Genomic DNA, 20,947 nt, shown 5'->3' with positions numbered 1-20,947 from the left:
TTCCGCAACAGCTGGAGCAGGTTGAGCACCCATGCCTTACAGCTTCTTTGACGGACTCAGTGGAAAAATACAATAAATTCTGCCAGTTATGGCACATTATGGAAAGTTCCATATGTTTTTCATAAGCTTCTATATTGGTCCATGCAGGGACTGGGGATGGGGGGTGCCGTGGCTCTGGTCCCGTGAGGAGACTCTTAATGATTCTTCATCCTATATCACATATTTTTTTTTCTGTGTCCTTTTCTTTTCCCATCTCTTTCTCTTCTTTTTCCTCTCTCTTTTTTTTTAGGTGCTTTCCTCCTTTTTCCTTTTTGATGCCATGTGTTTTAGAAGATGATGTTACTACCACTGACTATACCCACCCATTGGTGGCACTAAACCTCTTGGTGGCACTTCTTTATTGCCTGTTAGGATGTAATAGCAGCCGATCCTCTTTGATCCGATTTGATTTACAAGTCCTCCTCTCACTCTAGCTGGGATGATTTATAGAGACTTCTTTTCCCTGCTAGCCACCCCATGGAATACATATTCCAAAAGCTAAAATATACCTAAAAATCACCTTTATGTTGTTATTACTTGTTTTTTTTTCTGTTAAATTTAGTTTTCTTTTAAACACATCTCTTAGATTAAGAGCTCTAACCATCAGGGCCCTCTGATTCCTACTGTATTGAAGTGTATTGTATTTGTACTGTTAACCCTTAAGTTGTAAAGCGATGTGTAAAGTGTCGGTTCACACTAGGGCGACACGACTTCGGGTGAGTTATGCCGTCGCCCGTGCACCGCGACTTCGGCGAGGCTTCCAACGACTTCACATAATGGAAGTCAATGCAAGTTGCTCCGATGTCGCCCCCGAAGTAGTGCAGGAACCTTTTTCTAAGTCGGAGCGACTTGAGTCGCTCCTATTAGAACGGTTCCAATTGCACAGCACAGTACGCTACTTGTAAGGCGACCAAGTCGCCTGAAAAGTCGGAACAGTGTGAACCGGCACAAACTGTCAGGGCTATATAAATTCTATATAATAATAATAACCGCAACTGTGCCAATTAGCACATGGAACTGACATTTTTTAGCTGAGTCATCAGAATCATAAGATGGCGGAAGCATTCTGTATGTCTCAGTGCTGGTCAGGCAGGCATTGAAAGAGGCGTTTGCTGCTTGACACCACTTGGATACTAAAAACTTAGAGCATGGGTAGGGCAGCATGGAGAAAGGCTCTCACTTCTCACTTGTCCTAGAAGTGATCTTTGTCCAAGTATACTTGTCAATAGAAAGTGATTTCCAGCATTTGCTGTACCCAAACTGAACACAAATAAGCCCTTAAGTTTCACAGAGACCTTACACAGTTGCACAATCTTCACAAATGTTCTGCTGTCCGTGACTTCAGGCACCGAACCTGGTGCTACCCTACATATGTGACCATTTCTGGTCCTCTGAAAAGTGAGAACTAGAGCCATGGTACAGATCTAGCATTATGCCATGTGTTTAGAGGAGCAGTTGGGGTGAGAGCGAGGAAAGAGTTGAGATAAGAGTCTTTCCTCATGATACCCCCCAGGGAGGGCAACCAAAGACCCTTTCCATCAATCATTACTGAAGATACAATCCAATGTGGGTGGCTCCCAATGGAAATCAATCATGGACAAGAATGAAGTAAGGAGGCTCCCAATTTATATGTCACATCACATCGCCTTAGAAAGACCTGAATAATAACTACCATAAATGCCTGGGAAGTATAAGCATTATTAGTACACCAGGGCTTCAGCAAAATTATCTTCCCCCAACTTATAACAAGGACCGTAGGGCGCTGTTTTGTGGACAATAGCCGGGTTATCATCCAGACAAGCCACTTAATTTTGACTAATTATGTATATGGTCTACTTACACCTATGAATCCCCTTATGTAATGTATCCATTTTTCTTGTTTCCTCCCCCCCCCCCCTTTTTTTTTTTTTGTATTGTGTTTGATTTTATAATTATATTTAATAAAATTTAAATGATTTTATATATAAATTGTCAACTTTTGATCTCTATTCGGTACCCGTAAAGTCCCATTCTGGTCTTCTAGCCCTCTCCAAACCTCACTATGGCGAGAGCTCTGAGGTCTCAGAGCAATGTCGTTTTAAATATTGAATACAGGGACGTTGGTACCATTTGTATTGTTCTGTCTATTTATCGATACCCACATAGACACACTTCAATTTATTTATAACAAGGACCAGCTGATTAACAAAAAAAACACAAAGGGGTTGATTTACTAAAACTGGAGAATGCAAAATCTGGTGCAGCTCTGCAAAGAAACCAATCAGCTTCCAGGTTTTATTGTCCAAGCCTTATTGAACAAGCTGAAGTTAGAAGCTGATTGGCTACCGTGCAGAGCTGCACCAGATTTGGCACTTTCCAGTTTTAGAAAATCAACCCCAACAAGACAAAAGGCATGGAAGGACAAAGCTTATCACGGAATGCTTCCATACCCAATAAAAACAGAACCTTGAAGTGGAGGTCCAGCTATAACTTATACATTTAGTTTTTGGATACAGTGAATAGAGTGTCCCTGCTTGGAAAAACAAAAAGATTTGCCAGGAGTTGCACTTTCCAGCAGCATTTGCCCATTATCTGGATGATTGGCTAGACATTCTGAGAGAAGAACAAGCACTGTACTCACCGCTGTCTTCCACAGTAAAATAGAAGATATCACTAGTCGCGTTTTCTTTGTCTCGTAAAACGTAGCAGATTTTCATATCATCGATGTCCGCTGCAATCATAAAAAAAAAAGAGTTTAGTTCGGAATGGAACTGAGACAGCTAAGCAAGTTACACCATGTGCCTGTGACAATGTGCAAACCCATTGTCTATAAATAATGACTATTAGAAAAAAGTCTAGATTTTTAATTCCTGTAACTTCAAGTCAGGAGAGTAAATTTCTGAAGTAAAGCTGGTCATTTATTTGTAGATCTTGTTTCTAAACCCCAATTGTCATCTAGGTGGATCAGAGTTGATCATAGAAGCCTATGACAGCATGGTGGCTAAATGGGTAACTGGTTCCCTTGTAAGCTAGAGTCTTGTATTTGATTTACACCAATTGTCTTTAACCTCCCTGGCAGTATGATTCTTTCCGATTTTAGGTGCTGAAAGCGGTACCATTATTTTGCATGTAATTCTTAGGCTCCATGTACACGGGACGCTGGAAATGGCCGTTTAGGAGCAGTTGGGCGTTTTTTTCAGAAGCCCCTGAACCCATCTACATTTTATCTTATCTGTCCATGTAAACCAGGTCGTTTACAGTCATTTGCAGGCAGTTGCGTTCAGGGACTGTTTTTAGAACGCAATTATTTGCGTTCGAACGTGTGTTTCCCGGCGTTTCAAACGCACAAACGCGTCCGAACGCGTCTGAACGCGTCTGAACGCGTCTAAACGCGATGACCCGCGTTTAGCGTTCGCGTTTTTCCATTATAAAGGGGAATAATTTTTTTGACCTCTAGGAACGCTTCTAAACGCAAACGCCCGCAAACGCTGCTAAACGCCTGCTAAACGCGGGTACAAACGCGACCGCACGGACGTTTAAAACGTCCTAAAAATTCCAGCATTCAAAGGGACTTTTAACAACGTCCCGTGTACATGGAGCCTTAAGGATGAGCAGCCAAAACCATCTATTTACATATGATTTTTTTTTTTTTACTGTGCGTTCTTCTTTATAACATCTTGGGTATGATAAAGTTTGAAACACAAAATCATAAATTATAATATAATAAATAACTATAAATAAGTTAAAGTATGTATGTATATATATACATATATATATATATATATATATATATATATATATATATATATATACTGTATATATACACACACATATATATGTATATATATATATATATATATATATATATATATATATATATATATATACACACAGTATATACATAAAAAGTACAGTAAAACTGCAGGAAAGGGCACTGGGGGGCAAACTAATGTGAATTTATTTTATTTTGCAATGTATCAGTGTGTTTTACTGTTTGAATTTGCCGCCGGTTCCACCCCCCCTGCGAGCGTCACGTCGCAGGAGATGGAAGCTGGGGCACAGAGCATCAGGAGGAAGATCCGCCGCTAGACACTACCGGGATACATTGCTGGATCCAGGGGACTAGGTAAGTACCCTCTTTTACAGGATCCAGCGATCTTCCTAGCGGTCCCCCGAGTGTGGCTCGGGGTTACCGCTTTTGGCACTGAAATTTAACCCCGAGCCACACTCGGGAATACCGCTAGGATGGTTAACGTGGACTAATCATGAATATAAAAGACATTTATATCCACTTAAACCAGTATGGGAGACATTAATGTTTCCATATTACACTATGGTTTAGATCAAGGTTCTCCAAACTCTCTATGCAAACGGCTAGCTTAAAGTCCTTAAATGTTTATGGGGCCCTACTGTGGCCATTAGGAGTACATACTGCCTCATTGTTAGTTTTAATGCAAGGGATAGTGCCTCATCATTGCTGTCAATGGGAGGAATAGTGCCCCATCAATGGTGTCAGTGCGAGGAATAGTGCCTCATCATTGATGTCAGTGGGAGGAATAGTGCCTCATCATTGGTGTCAGTGGGAGGAATAGTGCCCCATCATTGGTTTCAGTGGAAGGAATGGTATCCCATCATTGGTGTCAGTGGGAGGAATAGTGCCTCATCATTGATGTCAGTGGGAGGAATAGTGCCCCATCATTGGTTTCAGTGGAAGGAATGGTATCCCATCATTGGTGTCAGTGGGAGGAATAGTGCCCCATCATTGCTGTCAGTGGGAGGAGTAGTTTCCCATCATTCAGCTTCGGGTGTGGCTGCTGGAAGGTTCTCTGGCTGTGTGTCTGTTGCTGCTCCAGGTGATCTGTGTAAGAGGGTGTGAGGTGAAATCCCTCCCTGCTCTCCTGGCCCCCTTCTGGGGAAGCCATGGAGGCCAGCAGGGCCTCTCCTGCTGGAGGCTCTCAGACATCCCCTGGGCGGATGGATGGCACCCCTGCTCCTGTGCAGCCCGTGGTTGGTGATCTCTCTGCACCTGGTGAGGATGAAGATGCTGGATCCATTCGGGAGCGAGTGGTGGCCGGGATCAAAGTCCTCAATAAGGAGAGAGACAAGCTCTACAAGCTTAGAGCGGATTTGAAACGCCTGAGAAAGCAGCGTGAAGGCTTGTTCAGCAAGAACCGTGGATCAATGGATTCAGAGGTCCAATTAGCGAAAGTCCGTGTGGATCATCAAGAAACTATCGTGGCCATGATGGAAGGCAGGGATGGTCCCTTCAGGGAGAAGTTTTGCAATGAACGGAGGTTTGCAAAGATGGAGGTGGAGGAGGAGACCCCCGGTTCTGACCCCCTTCCCCCTCAAGGTGAGGTAAGCAGCCCATTGCCATCTCAGGGCTCAGGAGGCATGTTGAAAGTTATACAGGTAATGGAGTCTCCAATGCAAGAAGATCAGCTGGTGTTTGGTGATGTGGAGGACTTACCTGAGAGTGTGCCTGATAAAGTAAAGTATATAAAGCCCCAGCTTACAGATAAAACAGTTTTTGTGCCTTTTAGCACCTTGCCTAATGATGGGTTTCCTAATGACACTCCAGGTGATTCCCCTATGCTCAGCAATGTTGTGCCTGCTGCTGATGTCTCTAAACAGGAAAAGTTGTGTTTAAAAAATTACATTTCTGCTGAAGAACCACAAAACCCAGAAGAGCCGATTAACCCCCCTTCTGCTGAGCTTAAAACTATTTCAGTCACTGTTGAACAGGACTCTACAGCGCAGCAGCAGGAAACATCTGGTACTGCATCAGAAACAGTTATCCCTAATAACATTGCAGGCATGGTGGATCCCACCATTATATGTGGAACTGATAATGCTGCTTGTTTAGGCCAAGCTGGTAAAAATAATAATAGTAGTGTACCTGATAATGTGACATCAGTGTGGGGTCTTGGCCCTAAAAAACCTACATTTGCACAGGTGGTAAGCTGTGCTCCTGGCAATATCACCAAGCCAGGGTTACAATCAAGGAGGAGCTCTGCTTCTAATCAGGGTTTTCCCTCGCGGGCTGCCACTGTGAGCGCCATTGGATCTGGTATTGGATCTATGGCTTCTGCTGGGGGTCCAAGGCGGAACGTAGTCCTCCTTAAATGGGAAGGTGGTGCAGTCCCTCTAGCAAGGCGTATGGTGGTGGACCTGATCTTAGATATGGGTTTTGGGGCTAATGACCTATATGCCCTGATACATGTGGCTGGAAGCCGGGAATACACAGTTAGTTTCACCAGACCAGAGGGTCTTGACTTGTTCTGGGAACGATATATGGCTCGGTGCAGGTCAAGACCCGAATGGGAAGGTCTGGTTCCAGTGGCAGTTTCCCAAAGGTCAACAGTGAAGAAAATTACTATTGTCCTTACAAATGAGAGTGTTCCTGCTCGGGACTTAGAGGTCTGGTTGAGAAATTATGGGGATGTTTTGACCAGGCCGGATAAAATTCATGATGAGCGTGGCATCTGGACCGGGGGTTGGTCGGTAACGGTCAGGTTGGCTAGGGATGGGAATGTTGTCCGTCACCTGCCCTCCTCTGCTTTTATAGGGAGGGATAGGATGACTATTTTTTATCCCGGTCAGCCAAAACTGTGTCACCGCTGTGGAGAAAAGGGGCATTTTAGCTCCTCTTGTTCAGCACTGATCTGTTCAGTGTGTCGGGGACAGGGTCATGTGGCCAGGGACTGCACCCAGGCGATAAGGTGCAACCTGTGCCTGCGCCTTGGCCACCCCTACAGCCGATGTCCTGAAGCCTGGCATAATATGGATAGAGAGGTGATAGATGATCTGTTAAGGCTGGACAGGATGGAGGATGAGGCCCCTGGTCTACCACCCTCCTCTGCGGTGACTGACTCCCCTGGTCTTGTTCAGGATCCCTCCCCAGTCCCTGTGCCCACCCCTCCTGTATCTGTAAGTATTCCTTCTGTGTCTGTCCCTGTGTCCCCTCAGCCTACTGTACCGGCTCCTCTTGTGTCAGAATCTGCCAAGTCTGTGCCCCCTGAGTCAGTTATTCCCGATCAGTCTTCCCTTCCTAAGTGTGACCCTAAAGAAGCCCCCCACCCACCAGGAGTGGTAGAGGGTACCAAAAAGGGTGCTGCTGCGGCTTCCTCTGTAAAGAAGTCTTCTGTGAAGACTTCAAAGAAGAAGAAGAAAACAAGAGATGAAAGCATCTCTGAATCTGACCTTCAGTACCTGGAGGAGAGAAGGAAGGTTGTGAGGCGGAAGAGACAGACGGTGAGGACGGAACAGGGACAGGATGCCTCAGTGACTGTCTCCAACCGTTCTAGGGCTTCTGCTTGGGATATCTCCTCATCTGGGGATTCTTCTGAGCAGAATTCAGAAATTGAAATGGAGTTGGAGGAGGCTTCAAGAAAGAGAGAGGCTTCTGGTGATGAGCAGCAGAGGGGAGCTAAGAAGCAATCCACCCAATAACCCAAATGGCGGTTCCCCCTCCGTTAAAAGTGGTGACAATAAATGTCGCCAGTATTAAGTCAGTAAGAGCTCGTTCTATGGCCTTCTTTTTGTTCAGCCAATTAGATGCTGAAATTTTATTTTTGCAGGAGACTAGGCTCACCTCCTTGGCAGATATTCATATGGCCAAGAGAGAGTGGAGGTATGGTCCATCTTACTGGTCTCTTGCGGCCGAGCCTTACGGCGGGGTGGCGGTGTTGTTTAAAACCGGCATGGTAACTGTCCGGCGGGTTATTGAGGTGGAGATTGGGAGATGTATGGTCTTAGACGTTCTTGTGGGAGGGCAGGACCTGCGCCTAATTAATATTTATGGGCCGCACACAAAGTGGGACAGGAAATGCCTTTTTACAAGGATCAAGCCATTTCTTTTTACATCCCGGCAAGTGGTTTTTGGAGGTGACTTTAATACTGTGACTAGGCCCAAGGACAGGAAGGACTTCAATGACCGGCTGGGATATGATAGCGTTTTTTTAAATAGTATGGTTAGGGATGCTGGTCTTGTGGATGTGCACATTAACCACTTGCCGACCGCCGCACGACTATCTACGGCGGCGGTCAGCCCCTCACAGGCAAAGTGACGTAGGTCTACGTCGCTCGCCTGTGAGGGTTTAGGGAGCGAGCGCGCGCCGCCGGAGGCGCGCTCCCGCTCCCGCGTGGTCACGGACCCCCCCGCGCGTGTGACCGGCGGACCCGATCGCCGCCGGCCACTCTGCGATCGGCGGGGGAGAGGGAGAAAGTCAGGCAGCTTGTGTAAACAAGCTGCCTGTCATTCTCCTCTCTGTATGAGAGATGATCACATGGATCTACTATGTAGATCCATTGATCACTCTGCATACAGTTGAAGCCACAGCCAATCACAGTTAGAATCACGCCCCTAGGGACACACACAGCCCCTCCCTCTCAAATAAAGTTAACCCTTTCACTACCAGTGTATTTTTACAGTAACAGTGCATATATATAGCACTGATTACTGTAGAAATGTCACTGGTAACCCCAAAAGTGTCAAAAATGTCAGTCAAGGGTCCGATCTGTCCGCCGCAATGTCGCAGTACCGCAAAAAAAATCGCAGATCGCCGCCATTACGCGTTAAAAAAAAAAACAACAAAAATGACAAAAATCTTTCCCTTTGTTAGTAAACGCGATAACTTTTGCGCAAACCAATCAAAATACGCTTTTTGCGATTTTTTTTACCAAACATAGGTAGCATAAAACAAATTGGCCGAAAATATTAAAAAATTTTGATTTTTACATTTTTTTTGGGGGGAATTTCATATAAAAAAAAGGGAAAAATATTGCTATTTTTGCAAAATTTACGCTCTTTTTTTGTTTATAGCGCGTGATCAAAAAATCGCACAGGTGATCAAATACCGCCAAAAGAAAGCTCTGTTTGTGGGAAAAAAAGGACGCCAAATTCGTTTAGGTACATCGTCGCACGACCGCGCAATTGTCCGTTAAAGTCACGCAGTGCCGAATCGCAAAATACCCTCTGGTCGTTTAGCAGCCAAATCCTCCGGGGCTTAAGTGGTTAAGCACCTCCCGGATGACACAGGGTTCACCTTTCATCGAGGTAATAGTCAGAGTAGGATAGATAGGTTTTTTTTGAAGGAGGCCTCTGCTTTCTCACCCCCAGTGGTGCAGGCGGTGGAGTTCTCTGATCACTGTATGCTATCTGTGGTCTTGAATGCTTCAGATTTCCCTCAGAGGGGCAAAGGCATCTGGAGATTAAATTCGACTCTCCTTGAGGAAGAACATGTTAGACAATCCTTTGAGGAATTCTTTCAGGCACAGGTGACCATCCTGGACTTTTGTAGCAGCAAGGCTGAGTGGTGGGAGCTGACCAAAAAGAGAATTGCTGGATTCTTCAGGGGCCTAGCCAATAAAAAAGTTTAATAGATACATGACCTACCAACGTTTGCGGAGGAAGCTGGATATTCTTGTCTCGAGAGGAGGAGATCCTGGGGCAATCTCTGAAGTGAAAATCCTCCTCAGGAAGTGTCAATATGACCGGCATACCTCTTTGGTTCTGGAGCGGGACTATGGGAAATACCACTCTCCTGACCCTTACCAGAACTGCAAACAGGGTGTAGCTGTTAAGATGGTCGTTGGCCTTAAGGATAGTACAGGTTCCTTGACAAAGTCCAGGTCAGGGATCCTGGAGGTCGTGAGGTCTTTTTATGCTGAACTTCTTGGGAGGAAGGAGCTTGACCGAGACAAGATGGAAAGCTTTTTGGACTCTATTCCAGGTCTAAATGGTGGAGATGTCCCTTTGATGAATTTGACAGAAGAGATCACAGTTGAAGAGGTGACGAGGGCAATTGAACAGCTTGCCATCAAGAAGTCACCTGGACCGGATGGTCTGACGGCTGAGTTTTACAAAGCCTTTAAGTCTATTCTGGCCCCACATTTGGTAGAGATTTTTAACAGTTGTCTTGCTGAGGGGGTGCTTCCCCCTTCCATGAGACACTCAGCTGTGATTCTTCTTTCAAAAGGTAAAGATCCTTCGATGATTGAGAATTGGCGCCCCATCAGCCTTCTCAATGTCGATAGAAAGGTGCTGGCGAAGATACTTTTCTGGCGCCTATCGGCAGTAGCAGAGTCTTTGCTTTCTCGCCATCAGCACTGTTCGATCCAGGGTAGGAGCACCTTCACAGCGGTTTTAGCTGTCCGGGAGGCCTTGGAGCAGTGCAGGGCTGCTGGCTGGGGAAAGTATCTACTGGCATTGGATCAGGCAAAGGCTTTCGATCGTGTCAACCATGAGTACCTGTGGTTGCTCTTTAGTAAGTACGGTCTGCCGGGTGGTTTTGTCGATTGGTTAAAAGTTTTGTATAAGGGGGCAGAAAGCTTCCCTCTTGTTAATGGTTGGGTTGGACAGTCCTTTGAGGTTGGTTCTGGGGTGCGCCAGGGTTGTCCGCTGAGTCCCCTGCTCTATGTGTTTGCAATCGACCCCTTCATCAGGAGGCTAGAGAGCAGCATGTTGTGTGGGGTACCAGTGGGAATCCCGGGTGAGCCGCCTTTGAGGGTTGTTGCCTATGCGGATGATGTGTCAGTGATTGTCACTGGGACAGATGAAGCGGAGGAGGTGGTCTCTCTGACATCACGGTACTCTGAAGCATCAGGCTCCAAGATCAATCAGGAAAAGAGTGAAGTTTTTTGGATGGGAAAGGAAGGTGAGGGGTTTGATCTCCCGGACACTTTTCCAGTGCCCCAGGAAAAAATTAAGATATTAGGCATTGAATTTGGACCTGGCGATTATGGCCTCAAAAACTGGGAAGGCAGGCTGGAAGTTGCCAATACTAAGGTGGTCAGCTGGAAGAGATGGAAGTTATCTCTGAGGGAAAGGGTTGATCTGATTAAGACTTACCTGATACCGATCTTCTTGTATGTCAGCCCTGTCTGCATCTTGCCAGTGTCTCTCTATGCTAGGATCTATAGTGTGTTCTTCCAGATGCTGTGGGGGAACAGACTGAACCCCATCAAGAGGAATGTCACCTATCTATCCAGGAGGGAGGGTGGCTTAGGTATGGTCAACCCCGTTCTTTTCTTTTCACTGCTATTTCTCAAGTTTAACATTGGTAGTATGCTTGCAGTGGAACCTCCTGGATGGGCAGGCATGTTTAGATCTTGGTTTAGGCCTTTTCTGCGACTTTGGGAAGAAGGTGGCCAAGTGAAGAATCTCAGGGGTCATCGTGGTCAGCTCCCAGCCTATGTCGCTCCGTGTCTGAAGTTGCTGCGGCAGTGGCGACTGTCGGCTGAAGATCTCAGATCCGCTCCGAGGAAAGTCCTTATGAGCCGAGTCTTGAGTGAAGTCTTTCATGACCCACTGGCCTTAAGGGATTGCCCAGGCCCAATTTTGAGGGAAGGGTTAAGATTGATTAATTTGGCTAGAGTCCCCCTTAAATTCAGGGATCTGGCCTGGTTGTGCTTCCACGGGAGGCTCTATGTTCGGGGCAATTTGAAATTCCGCAGTGGGATGGATCGTGGTTGTCCTCGGGAGGAATGTGCAGGTGAGGAGGAGACTATGGACCATTTTCTGCTTCGTTGCCCTTTTAACATAGAGGTATACAAACAGGTGGGGCGGGTCCTCGGTGTTCCTTTCCTCTCCAGGCTGGGTTATGCTGAGTGGGTGTACGGAGCATTCAATACTGGTGGGGGCTTTTGTTTGGATACACTTTTTTTAGTTAGTTTAGTAGTCCGTTATTACACATGGAACGCACGGTGTCAGGTCACCCTTCGGCGTAAAATCCTTCCTGTTCAGGTGGTGGTGTGTGACATTCTGCATGAGGTGGAGAAGATTCGGGCGCTTGAGAGAGACAAGTGGGGTCAGAGGGCTTGGCTGAAGGCGTGGAGGGGTTTCAAGCCTCCCTGACTGCCAGGAGTCTCTTTCCCGGGTGTGGCTTTCTGTCTCTTATCACCCTAGATTTTTTTTCTTAATGCTTAGTTTTTGATAAATGGCTGCATACATAGGTGATGGGTTGTGCCTCTTAGGCCCTCTCTGCTGCTTTATGTAAATAGTTTTCTAAGAATGTTGGAAGTGGATTATGTATATATTGTATATATTCTGCACATGGATGTGAATTCCTTTGTTTTTTTTTTGTTGGAATATTGTACTATAGTTCTGTTTTTTACTTTTGTATAAAATATGTTGCTTGATTCTTTTCAATAAAAGATCAATAGTGCCTCATCATTGATGTCAGTGGGAGGAATAGTGCCCCATCATTGGTTTCAGTGGAAGGAATGGTATCCCATCATTGGTGTCAATGGAAAAAATGGTATCCTATCATTGGTGTCAGTGAAAGGAATGGTATCCCATCATTGGTGTCAGTGGGGCGAATGGTATCCCATCATTGGTGTCAGTAAAAGGAATGGTATCCCATCATTGGTGTCAGTAAAAGGAGTAGTGCCCCAAGGGCTGGATAAAGGCAAGCAAAGACCACACATCCAGCCCTCAGGCCACCCTTTAGAAACCACTGGTTTAGATTAGTAAGAAATGGTTTTTCTTACTTTTCCTTTTCCAGAAGGGAGCATCAGATCAAAAACAGGTGAAAGAGTCCAAGATCCTTTGACTTGTTAGTATTGATGTCATAAAGAAAACAGCCAATGCTTTTCAGGGGCAACATCGCTCTCCTTCTTCAAGGCTCAACACAGGATAAAAGTTTAAGGCTGGCTCAGAGAAAATCTACATTAGAACCAGTATTGAACTCTCCATATGGAGTAACAAGTTGCCGAGTAGCAATGGAGAATTTTGCTTTTTGACTTGACTGAGAGAGAGGATCAGTAAGGCAAAACAATTGTACAGCACTACGAAGCAGGAAGTACAGCCTGCATCTATAATAAACAGATACTGCTGTGCATGTCCTCCGTGTCATTGCTTGATACAGCTTGGGGAATGCTGCTCAAAAAAATTACCCAAAAGTTAAAGTGATTCTAAATATGAAGGTAAAAAACCTTCTGCATGCAGCCCCCCCTATACTTACCTGAGCCCGATCTCGATCCAGCAATGTGCATAGGAGCCGAGGCTCTCTCTATTCTCTCTCTCCTCATTGACTCAGCCAGAAGTAGGAGCCGTTGTCTCCTGCTGCTGTCAATTAAAGCCAATGTGGAGGGAGCAGGGCCAACCCTTGCTCTGTGTGTCAATGGACACAAAGAGGCGGCTCTGGAGCAAGCACACGAGTACCCCCATATCAAGAAGCTTGCTAAGGGGGCACTCGGCAGGGGGGAGGAGCCAGGAGCGTTGGCAGGGGACCCGAGAAGAGAAGGATCTGGGCTGATCTGTGCAAAACCAACTGCACAGAGCAGGTATGTATAACATGTTTGTTATTTAAAAAAAATAAAATGTAATTTTTTACAATCACTTTAACCACTTGCCAACCAGCCGCCGTAGTTTTACTGTAGTTTTACGGCAGCAGGTCGGCTCTATTACGCGAAACGATGTACCTGTACGTCAATTCATGTAACAGATAGTGGGGGTGAGTGCGCGCCGCCGGAGGCATGCACTTGCTCTGATTGGCCAGAGGGGAAGTCAATCAGTGGGTCTGGCGGACGCAATGTCTGCCGGGCACCTGCAATCACTCCCCATGGAGACAGAACGGCGGTCTGCGGATGTAAACAAGGCTGACCGCTATTCTGTCAGAGATAAACACAGGGATCCTGTATTCCTCTTATTTAGGAACATCGGTCGATGTGTTCATCCAGTGAGTCGATCCCCCACACAGTTAGAAAGCATCCCCTAGGAGCACACTTAACCCATTGATCATACCTGGTGTTAACCTCTTCCCTGCCAGTGTCATTAGTACAGTGATTGTGCATATTTTTAGCACTGGTCACTATATTAGTGCCACTGGTCCCCTCAAAAGTGTCAGTTAGGTGTCCGATCTGTCCGCCACAATGTTGCAGTCTCACTAAGTGTCCATTCACATTGATCTGACTTGTCAGGCGACTTGTCAGCCTGACAAGTCGCGGTCCTCACGCTCCCACTGTGTAAGAGCCATTCTAATAGGAGCGACACAAATCGCTCCGACTTAGAAAAAGGGTCCTGTACTACTTCGGGGCGACCTCGGAGCGACTTGCATAGACTTCCATTATATGAAGTCCGTGCAAGTCGCGCCGAAGTCGCGCTGCACGCGACTTTACAGGTCGCCCCCTAAGTTGGAGCGACATAATGTGAACGGGGGCTAAAAATCGCTGATTGCCGCCATTATTATTATAAAAAAACATAAATAAATAAAAATGACATAAATATTTCCCCTAGTTTGTAGACACGATAACTTTTGCACAAACCAATCAATATACACTTATTGTTTTTTTTTTTACCAAAAATAAGAAGCAGAATACATATTGGCCTAAACTGATAAAAAAAATAAGATTTTTTTTATTTTTTTTTTTTATTGATAAGGTTTAATTGCAGAAAGTAAAAAATATATATATTTTTTTCAGAATTGTCGGTCTTTTTTTTTTTATTTTAGCGCAAAAAATAAAAACCACAGAGGTGATTAAATACCACTAAAAGAAAGCTCTATTTTTGGTGGAAAAAGGACATCAATTTTATTAGGGTGCAGGGTCGCGCGACTGTGCAATTGTCAGTTAAAGTAACGCATTAAGGGGGAAAACCTTCCGGTCCTTAAGTCAATAGCGTCTATCAAAGACTGGTTCTGATGGGACCTGATTCTCATGTGTGACTGAATGAGTAATGAACAGGTGATGGATTGTCGGATCCACTGATGTGTATTGAGGTGTGCTGGAAGCATTGAGGAATACGGTAGCTTTAAAGCCCCCCTCCAGGAAAAGTAAAAACTCTCTCATATGTTCATTTCTATTAGTCTCAGTCACACTGGTGCGACTTGTCCTGTAATTTGATCGTTTCAAATTGCATGACAAGTCGCACCCTATTGTCCGCAATGGAAGCGGTCAAATTGGTGTCACTCCGACTCCATCAAAGTCACACTGATTTTGAAAGTAGTTCCAGCACTACTTTTTGCAAGTTCAGGTGTGACTTGTATAGACATCTGGGCATGAAGTCGCACAGATGTCTTCCAAGTCGCACCGAAAGTTGCACTGACATGCGACTTTGAAATTGTACAGCTTCAAATGAATTCGCACGATTTCAAATTCGGATTCAGTGTGACCGAAGACTCAGGGAAATGCGAAAATCCCTTTTACGTACCAGATCATCCATTCCCCTGACAGATGTCATTCACCTATGCTCTGGCAGTGCACTTTATCTAAGCATCCTCACAACCAGTACAGGGCGTTGGGCCCCACATCGGTTTGATGACACCAGGGGACCTTGGACTGCCGGAATGAAAAGAAGAGGATTCCAGGACCAATCTAGCAGCACAGAGTAGCCAGCTGGAGGACAACAGCTATCAGAAAATCATAAAAAGTGTCCAATAGTCCCTCAAGTACAGCAATTAATGACTGCAATCAGGCCGGAGTCATGTAAAGTCTATGTGTGTATTTACAGGGTATATAGACTGACCTGGGACACACAGAATATGTAAAGCTAAACCCCAAAAAAAAAAAACCCGTTATGTAAAAAAAAAAAAAATACTTGTATTGATGGGTGTCCCATATATGGATGATTTCATTAAAACTCTTACTTTTATTCAACCGGTTATCCCACCGCTATCAGAATACACCGATCAGTGGTTGCAGCCAAAAAAAGTTCCAACATGTTTCTTCCACAGGCACCATTTAACCACTTAAGCCCCGGAAGATTTTACCCCCTTCCTGACCAGGGGCGATTTTTTACTGCGTGATTTTAACGGACAATTGCGCGGTCGTGCAACGCTGTACCAAAACAAATTTGACGTCCTTTTTTTCCCACAAACAGAGCTTTCTTTTGGTGGTATTTGATCACCTGTGCGATTTTTTGATCATGCGCTATAAACAAAAAAAGAGCGTAAATTTAGCAAAAATACCAATATTTTTCAAATTTTTTATATGAAATTCCCCAAAAAAAATGTAAAAATCAAAATTTATTTAACATTTTCGGCCAATTTGTTTTATGCTACATATGTTTAGTAAAAAAAAAAAGGGTATTTTGATTGGTTTGCGCAAAAGTTGTCGCGTTTACTAACAAAGGGAAAGATTTTTGTCATTTTTGGTGTTTTTTTTTTTAACGAGTAATGGCGGCGATCTGCGATTTTTTTTGCGGTACTGCAACATTGCGGCAGACAGATCGGACCCTTGACTGACATTTTTGACACTTTTGGGGTTACCAGTGACATTACTGCAGTAATCAGTGCTATACATATGCACTGTTACTGTAAAAATGACACTGGCAGGGAAGGGGTTAACTGTATTGGGGAAGGAGGGGTTAAGTGTGTCCTAGGGGCGTGTTTCTAACTGTGATTGGACATGGCTACTAGTGTAAAAACAGAGATCAACGGTCCTACATAGTAGAACCGTCTGATCTCCATTTTTACACAGGGGAGAATGACAGGCGGCTTGTTTACATTAGCCGCCTGCCTTTCTCCCTTCCCGGCGAACAATTGCGAGTGATCGGCGGACATCGGGTCCGCCGGTCACACGCACTGACTTGTTAGGGAACGAGCCGGGGCGGGCGCGCGCCTCAACGGGCGCGCGCTCGCCCGCTATTGGCTCGCAGGCCAGTGACAGGCTAGTGACGTACGTTACTTTGCCTGGCCGGGGCTGACCGCCGCAGTATATGTACTTGCGGCGGTCGGCAACCGGTTAAGCAACCAAATGGTGTATGGCCAGTTTTACAATACCAGCGCCAGTACAGTGATGATTGTGGGTTGCTGACTCTGCACCATCCTCTCCCGTTGTCCATTCCTAAAATATCTTGTATTCTTTTCACACAATACTAGGCATTCTGTGAATAAAAGAGTAGAGAACTGGGCTGGATAAACACTATGGTCTCCCATCATCCATATACAGGATGCCTTGCATACTGTGAAAAGAGTACAAGATGTTTTGTGAACGGATGAGGGGGGAGGAAGGTGGAGAGTAATGCCTCGTACACACGTTCAGATAATCGGACGACTTATCGTTCGCATTTTGTTGCATGATACTAACATTGAATTCAACAATGCGTACAAACCGTATGATTTTTGTCGTACGATTCGGGAAAAGCTTCCTGGTTGCTTAGCTACGTATCAGATGGTGCAAAACAAAAACAATGGCAGCCAGGCTTTTTCCGTGCTATTTTAGTGTTTCTGATCATGCGCTGTCTTTGTCGATCGATTTTTAGCTGACGCATACTGTACTGATTAAACGATTGTCGTTCGCAAGGGCTGTCGTAGGACAGAAGTTTTCCTGTTTGTCCCTTCGGATTTTGTTGGATGAACTGTCATGATCGGCTGTCAAAAGCTGTGTACTAACAATCAGATTATCATGCGATCAGGTCGAAAGCGAGTTTTATCGTACGATTATCGGAACGTGTGTACGGGGCATAAAGTGGGGTACACACTAGTAGAAAATCTGCCGGAAATTCCCATCCGAGGTAAAATCGTACGATTTTCGGCTAGTGTGTACACAACTTTCAGCAGCCGATGCCGACATTTTCAAGAAAAAAAAAAACGGAGGGATGAACACCAAAATTGTTATCGTCCGTCCCCAGACGACCAATTTTCCTTTAATGTGTACGCAGTACATCCGTGAAAAATCCGATACGAAAGATCGCGCATGATCTGAAGTTGCTGACAACCCGGAAGTCTGGGAACAAATGTCCCAAAAAAAAAAAAAAAACGGACGAGAAATTTCGTGAACACTTATGCACTGTCACCTAAAAACGGTAATAAACGCTGAGAAGACAGAGAAAATCGGAGGATATTTTGTCCGCTTTCCGTCAAGTGTGTACGGCCCTTAAGGGTCCCATTATCAGCACTGTATTAAAGCCAGTATTGTAAGTTCAGAACTTATAGAAGTGCACAGTTTGAATGAGCAGCCATCCGCACGTGGGACACCTTTCATTAGATAATGTATTTTTACATGGCAATGTCTATTTTTATTTATTTTTTTTTATACGAGTTCAGCATGAGGCTTCATTCACATGTCAGCGTAGCGATCGCGGGCAGAATCACTGCGATTCTGCCCGCGATCCGGAAATCATTGCAAATCGCGGGACGCCTGTGCGTTGCCCGTGATTTGCAATAGCACCCCAAACGCTGTGCGATGTTGCCGCAAATTTGCGCCTGTTGAATCGCGGTAACATCGCGCAAAAAAAACCGCGGGACGCATGACGCCCAAAAAAGGTACAAGAGCTTCTTTGGGGCGTCATGAGTCCCGCGATTTTTTTGGCGCGCTGTTACTGCGATTCGGCAGGCGCAAATTCGCGGCAACATCGCACAGCGTTTGGGGTGCTATTGCAAATCACGGGCAACGCACAGGCGTCCCGCGATTTGCAATGATTTCCGGATCGCGGGCAGAATCTGCCGCGATCGCTACGCTGACATGTGAATGAAGCCTTAAGAAGAAATTAAGAGAATATTTGGAAATGACCAGAATCTAAACCTAACAAATAAAAGGAAGAGAGATTCCGGAAACAAGGGCTAAGGGAACTTTATTCTGGGAGATAGATGAACGCTGTCACTGCTGACCTCCTAAAAATTCTAGTTGCCTATCTGCCATGCTGACATTCAAAGGCTTTAACAAGTGTGGGGATCAATTCTGAATGTACAGTATCTCACAAAAGTCAGTACACCCCTCACATTTCTGTAAATATTTTATTATATCTTTTCATGTGACAACACTGAAGAAATGACACTTTGCTACAATGTAAAGTAGGGAGTGTACAGCTTGTATAACAGTGTAAATTTGCTGTCCCCTCAAAATAACTCAACACACAGCTATTAATGTCTAAACCGCTGGCAACAAAAGTAAGTACACCCCTAAGTGAAAATGTCCAAATTTGGCCCAAAGTGTCAATATCTTCTACTCATCACGTATTGAGTATGCAGCTTCTTTTAATCATTCTCTATGTTGCAGTTTAAACTGCTGCCATGCCTACTGCCCAGGTTTTCTTTTTCAGAGTGGCTCCTTTTTCTTGCAGCATTCTATGTAGTCACCCTTGCATGCAGGGACTAGAGCTGTGTCTCCCTATGCTGTGTGCATCAATAGAAACACACAGCCCTCTAAAACCCTAGGCTGGCAAGGCACTCTACTGATCCTCCCTCATCCTCCTTCACCTGACTGCACTGTCCACTGTTAACACTTTCCTGTGAAGACCAGAAGTTCAGGAAAGAAGCACCAAGAGGGGAGGAGTCAGCAGCATTAAGTTGTACACTGCAAGTTCTGGGGTAAGAATTTTAACAAATAGTTAACTGGGGAAAATTTAGGTTAAACTTTAAAATGGTAAGGGTTTATTGCGGCTTTAACTTTGGAATATTACTGAATTCTCTGCATCCCGTGTGTTTTATTTGCATGCACTGTAGGAACTGAAATCAATACACGTTGAAAGGACAAGAAAATGGTTATTTCTCCAACTAATGGCACTTATGGTAACCCAGACGTCTGATTTCCTGATAACAAGTGATTTCCTGGTATTAAGTGGAAAATGCCAGAACAGGAGGTTAAGGACGGTGACAAGTATTTATGATCTTAACTTTTTAACTCATGGATTGCCTGAGGCAGGGGGGACTCATCACTGGGGAATTTCAACTAAAAAAAATAAATACTGTTTAACAACCACTGCATTATATTTGTCATTATTGTGCTATGGTCTGTCTGATTGCCCCTGGGTATATCTGCCTTGTAGATGTCCATTTGATAGCAGAAATCAATAAGATCACCATTATCACGGATCAACAGAGAGGCATTGGGGGAGAAGATACAAAAAAAAAAACTTAAAGTGGAGCTCCACCCAAAAGGGGACACTCCCCCCTCCACTGCCACATTTGGCACTTTTTTGTGGGGGGGTACCTGATTTTGACCCCACTTCCGGCTCAGATCGCCACGGCAAACTGAGCTGGAAGTCTGCCCCCACTCCCCTACAGGGAGACATCATAGGTCCCAGAAGACTACGGGGCTATTCAAAATGCACAGCGCGACTCACGCATGCGCAGTAGGAAACTGATTGTGAAGGTGCAAGGCTTCACTTCCTGGTTCCTGGCGCCTGCACCTGAAGCCAATTAAAGACTAGGCTCAGGTGAGGACATCACTGGATCCAGGGGCGGGTAAGTTTCCTTATACTAAATGTCAGCAGCTTCAGTATTTGAAGCTGCTGACTTTGCTTTTTTTTTGTGGGTGGGGGGGGAGCCTGGAGCTCTGCTTTAAATAAAAAACACCCCAACACTGCTTCTAGTCCTATTGGGTTTTCAAACTACCTGAGCTTTTCTGATGGCAAAAATACAGCTATCCAGCCAACTTTTCCGAATCCAAGCTACACCCATCAGAATAGAACCTCAGAAGGCAAAAACACTACTAAACTTCAAAAAAGACTTGACTTTAGGACTTCACTTTAGATCAGTAGTCTCCGAACTGCAGCCCAAGAGTTGGCTCTTGGCTAGCCTTTATCTGGCCTTTGGGGCAATATTCCTTCTAATGATAGGAGACACTATTTCTTCCAATGACACCAACAGCAGGGCATAATTCCTACCACTGACACCAACAGTGGGGAATTATTCCTCCCACTAATATCAGTGATGGGGCACTGTTATACACAGTGACACCAACTGTGGGACATAATTCCTGCCACTGACACCAGTGATGGGTCATCATTATTCCTCCCACTAATATCAACATTAAGGCACTATTCTTCCCACTGACACAAACAATTGAGCACTACTTCTTCCACTGACACCAACAATAGCATCCTCCATAAATTTTCTATAGGATTATGGTCTGGAGACTGGCTAGGCAACTCCATGACCTTAATGTGCTTCTTCTTAAGCCACACATTTGTTGCCTTGGTGGTATGTTTTGGGTCATTGTCATGCTGGATTACCCATCAACGACCCATCTTCAGTGTTCTGGTTGA

General features: G+C 45.0%; 1 protein-coding gene across 1 annotated transcript in view; it reads right to left on the bottom strand.

The window, feature by feature from the left end:
• Positions 1–20,947, bottom strand: part of FREM2 (FRAS1 related extracellular matrix 2) — a gene marked incomplete at its 5' end in the record, with an annotated part of 315,063 nt that overhangs the window by 268,129 nt on the left and 25,987 nt on the right. The window contains one exon of the mRNA XM_082244593.1: positions 2,660–2,749. Coding sequence (XP_082100719.1) covers positions 2,660–2,749 — 90 coding nt within the window. The remainder of the gene's footprint in view (positions 1–2,659; positions 2,750–20,947) is intronic.

Source organism: Pelophylax lessonae (assembly GCF_965119305.1).
Source record: "Pelophylax lessonae genome assembly, chromosome: 2".
Classification (NCBI taxonomy): domain Eukaryota; kingdom Metazoa; phylum Chordata; class Amphibia; order Anura; family Ranidae; genus Pelophylax; species Pelophylax lessonae.
This window is presented reverse-complemented; position numbering and strand designations above follow the sequence as displayed.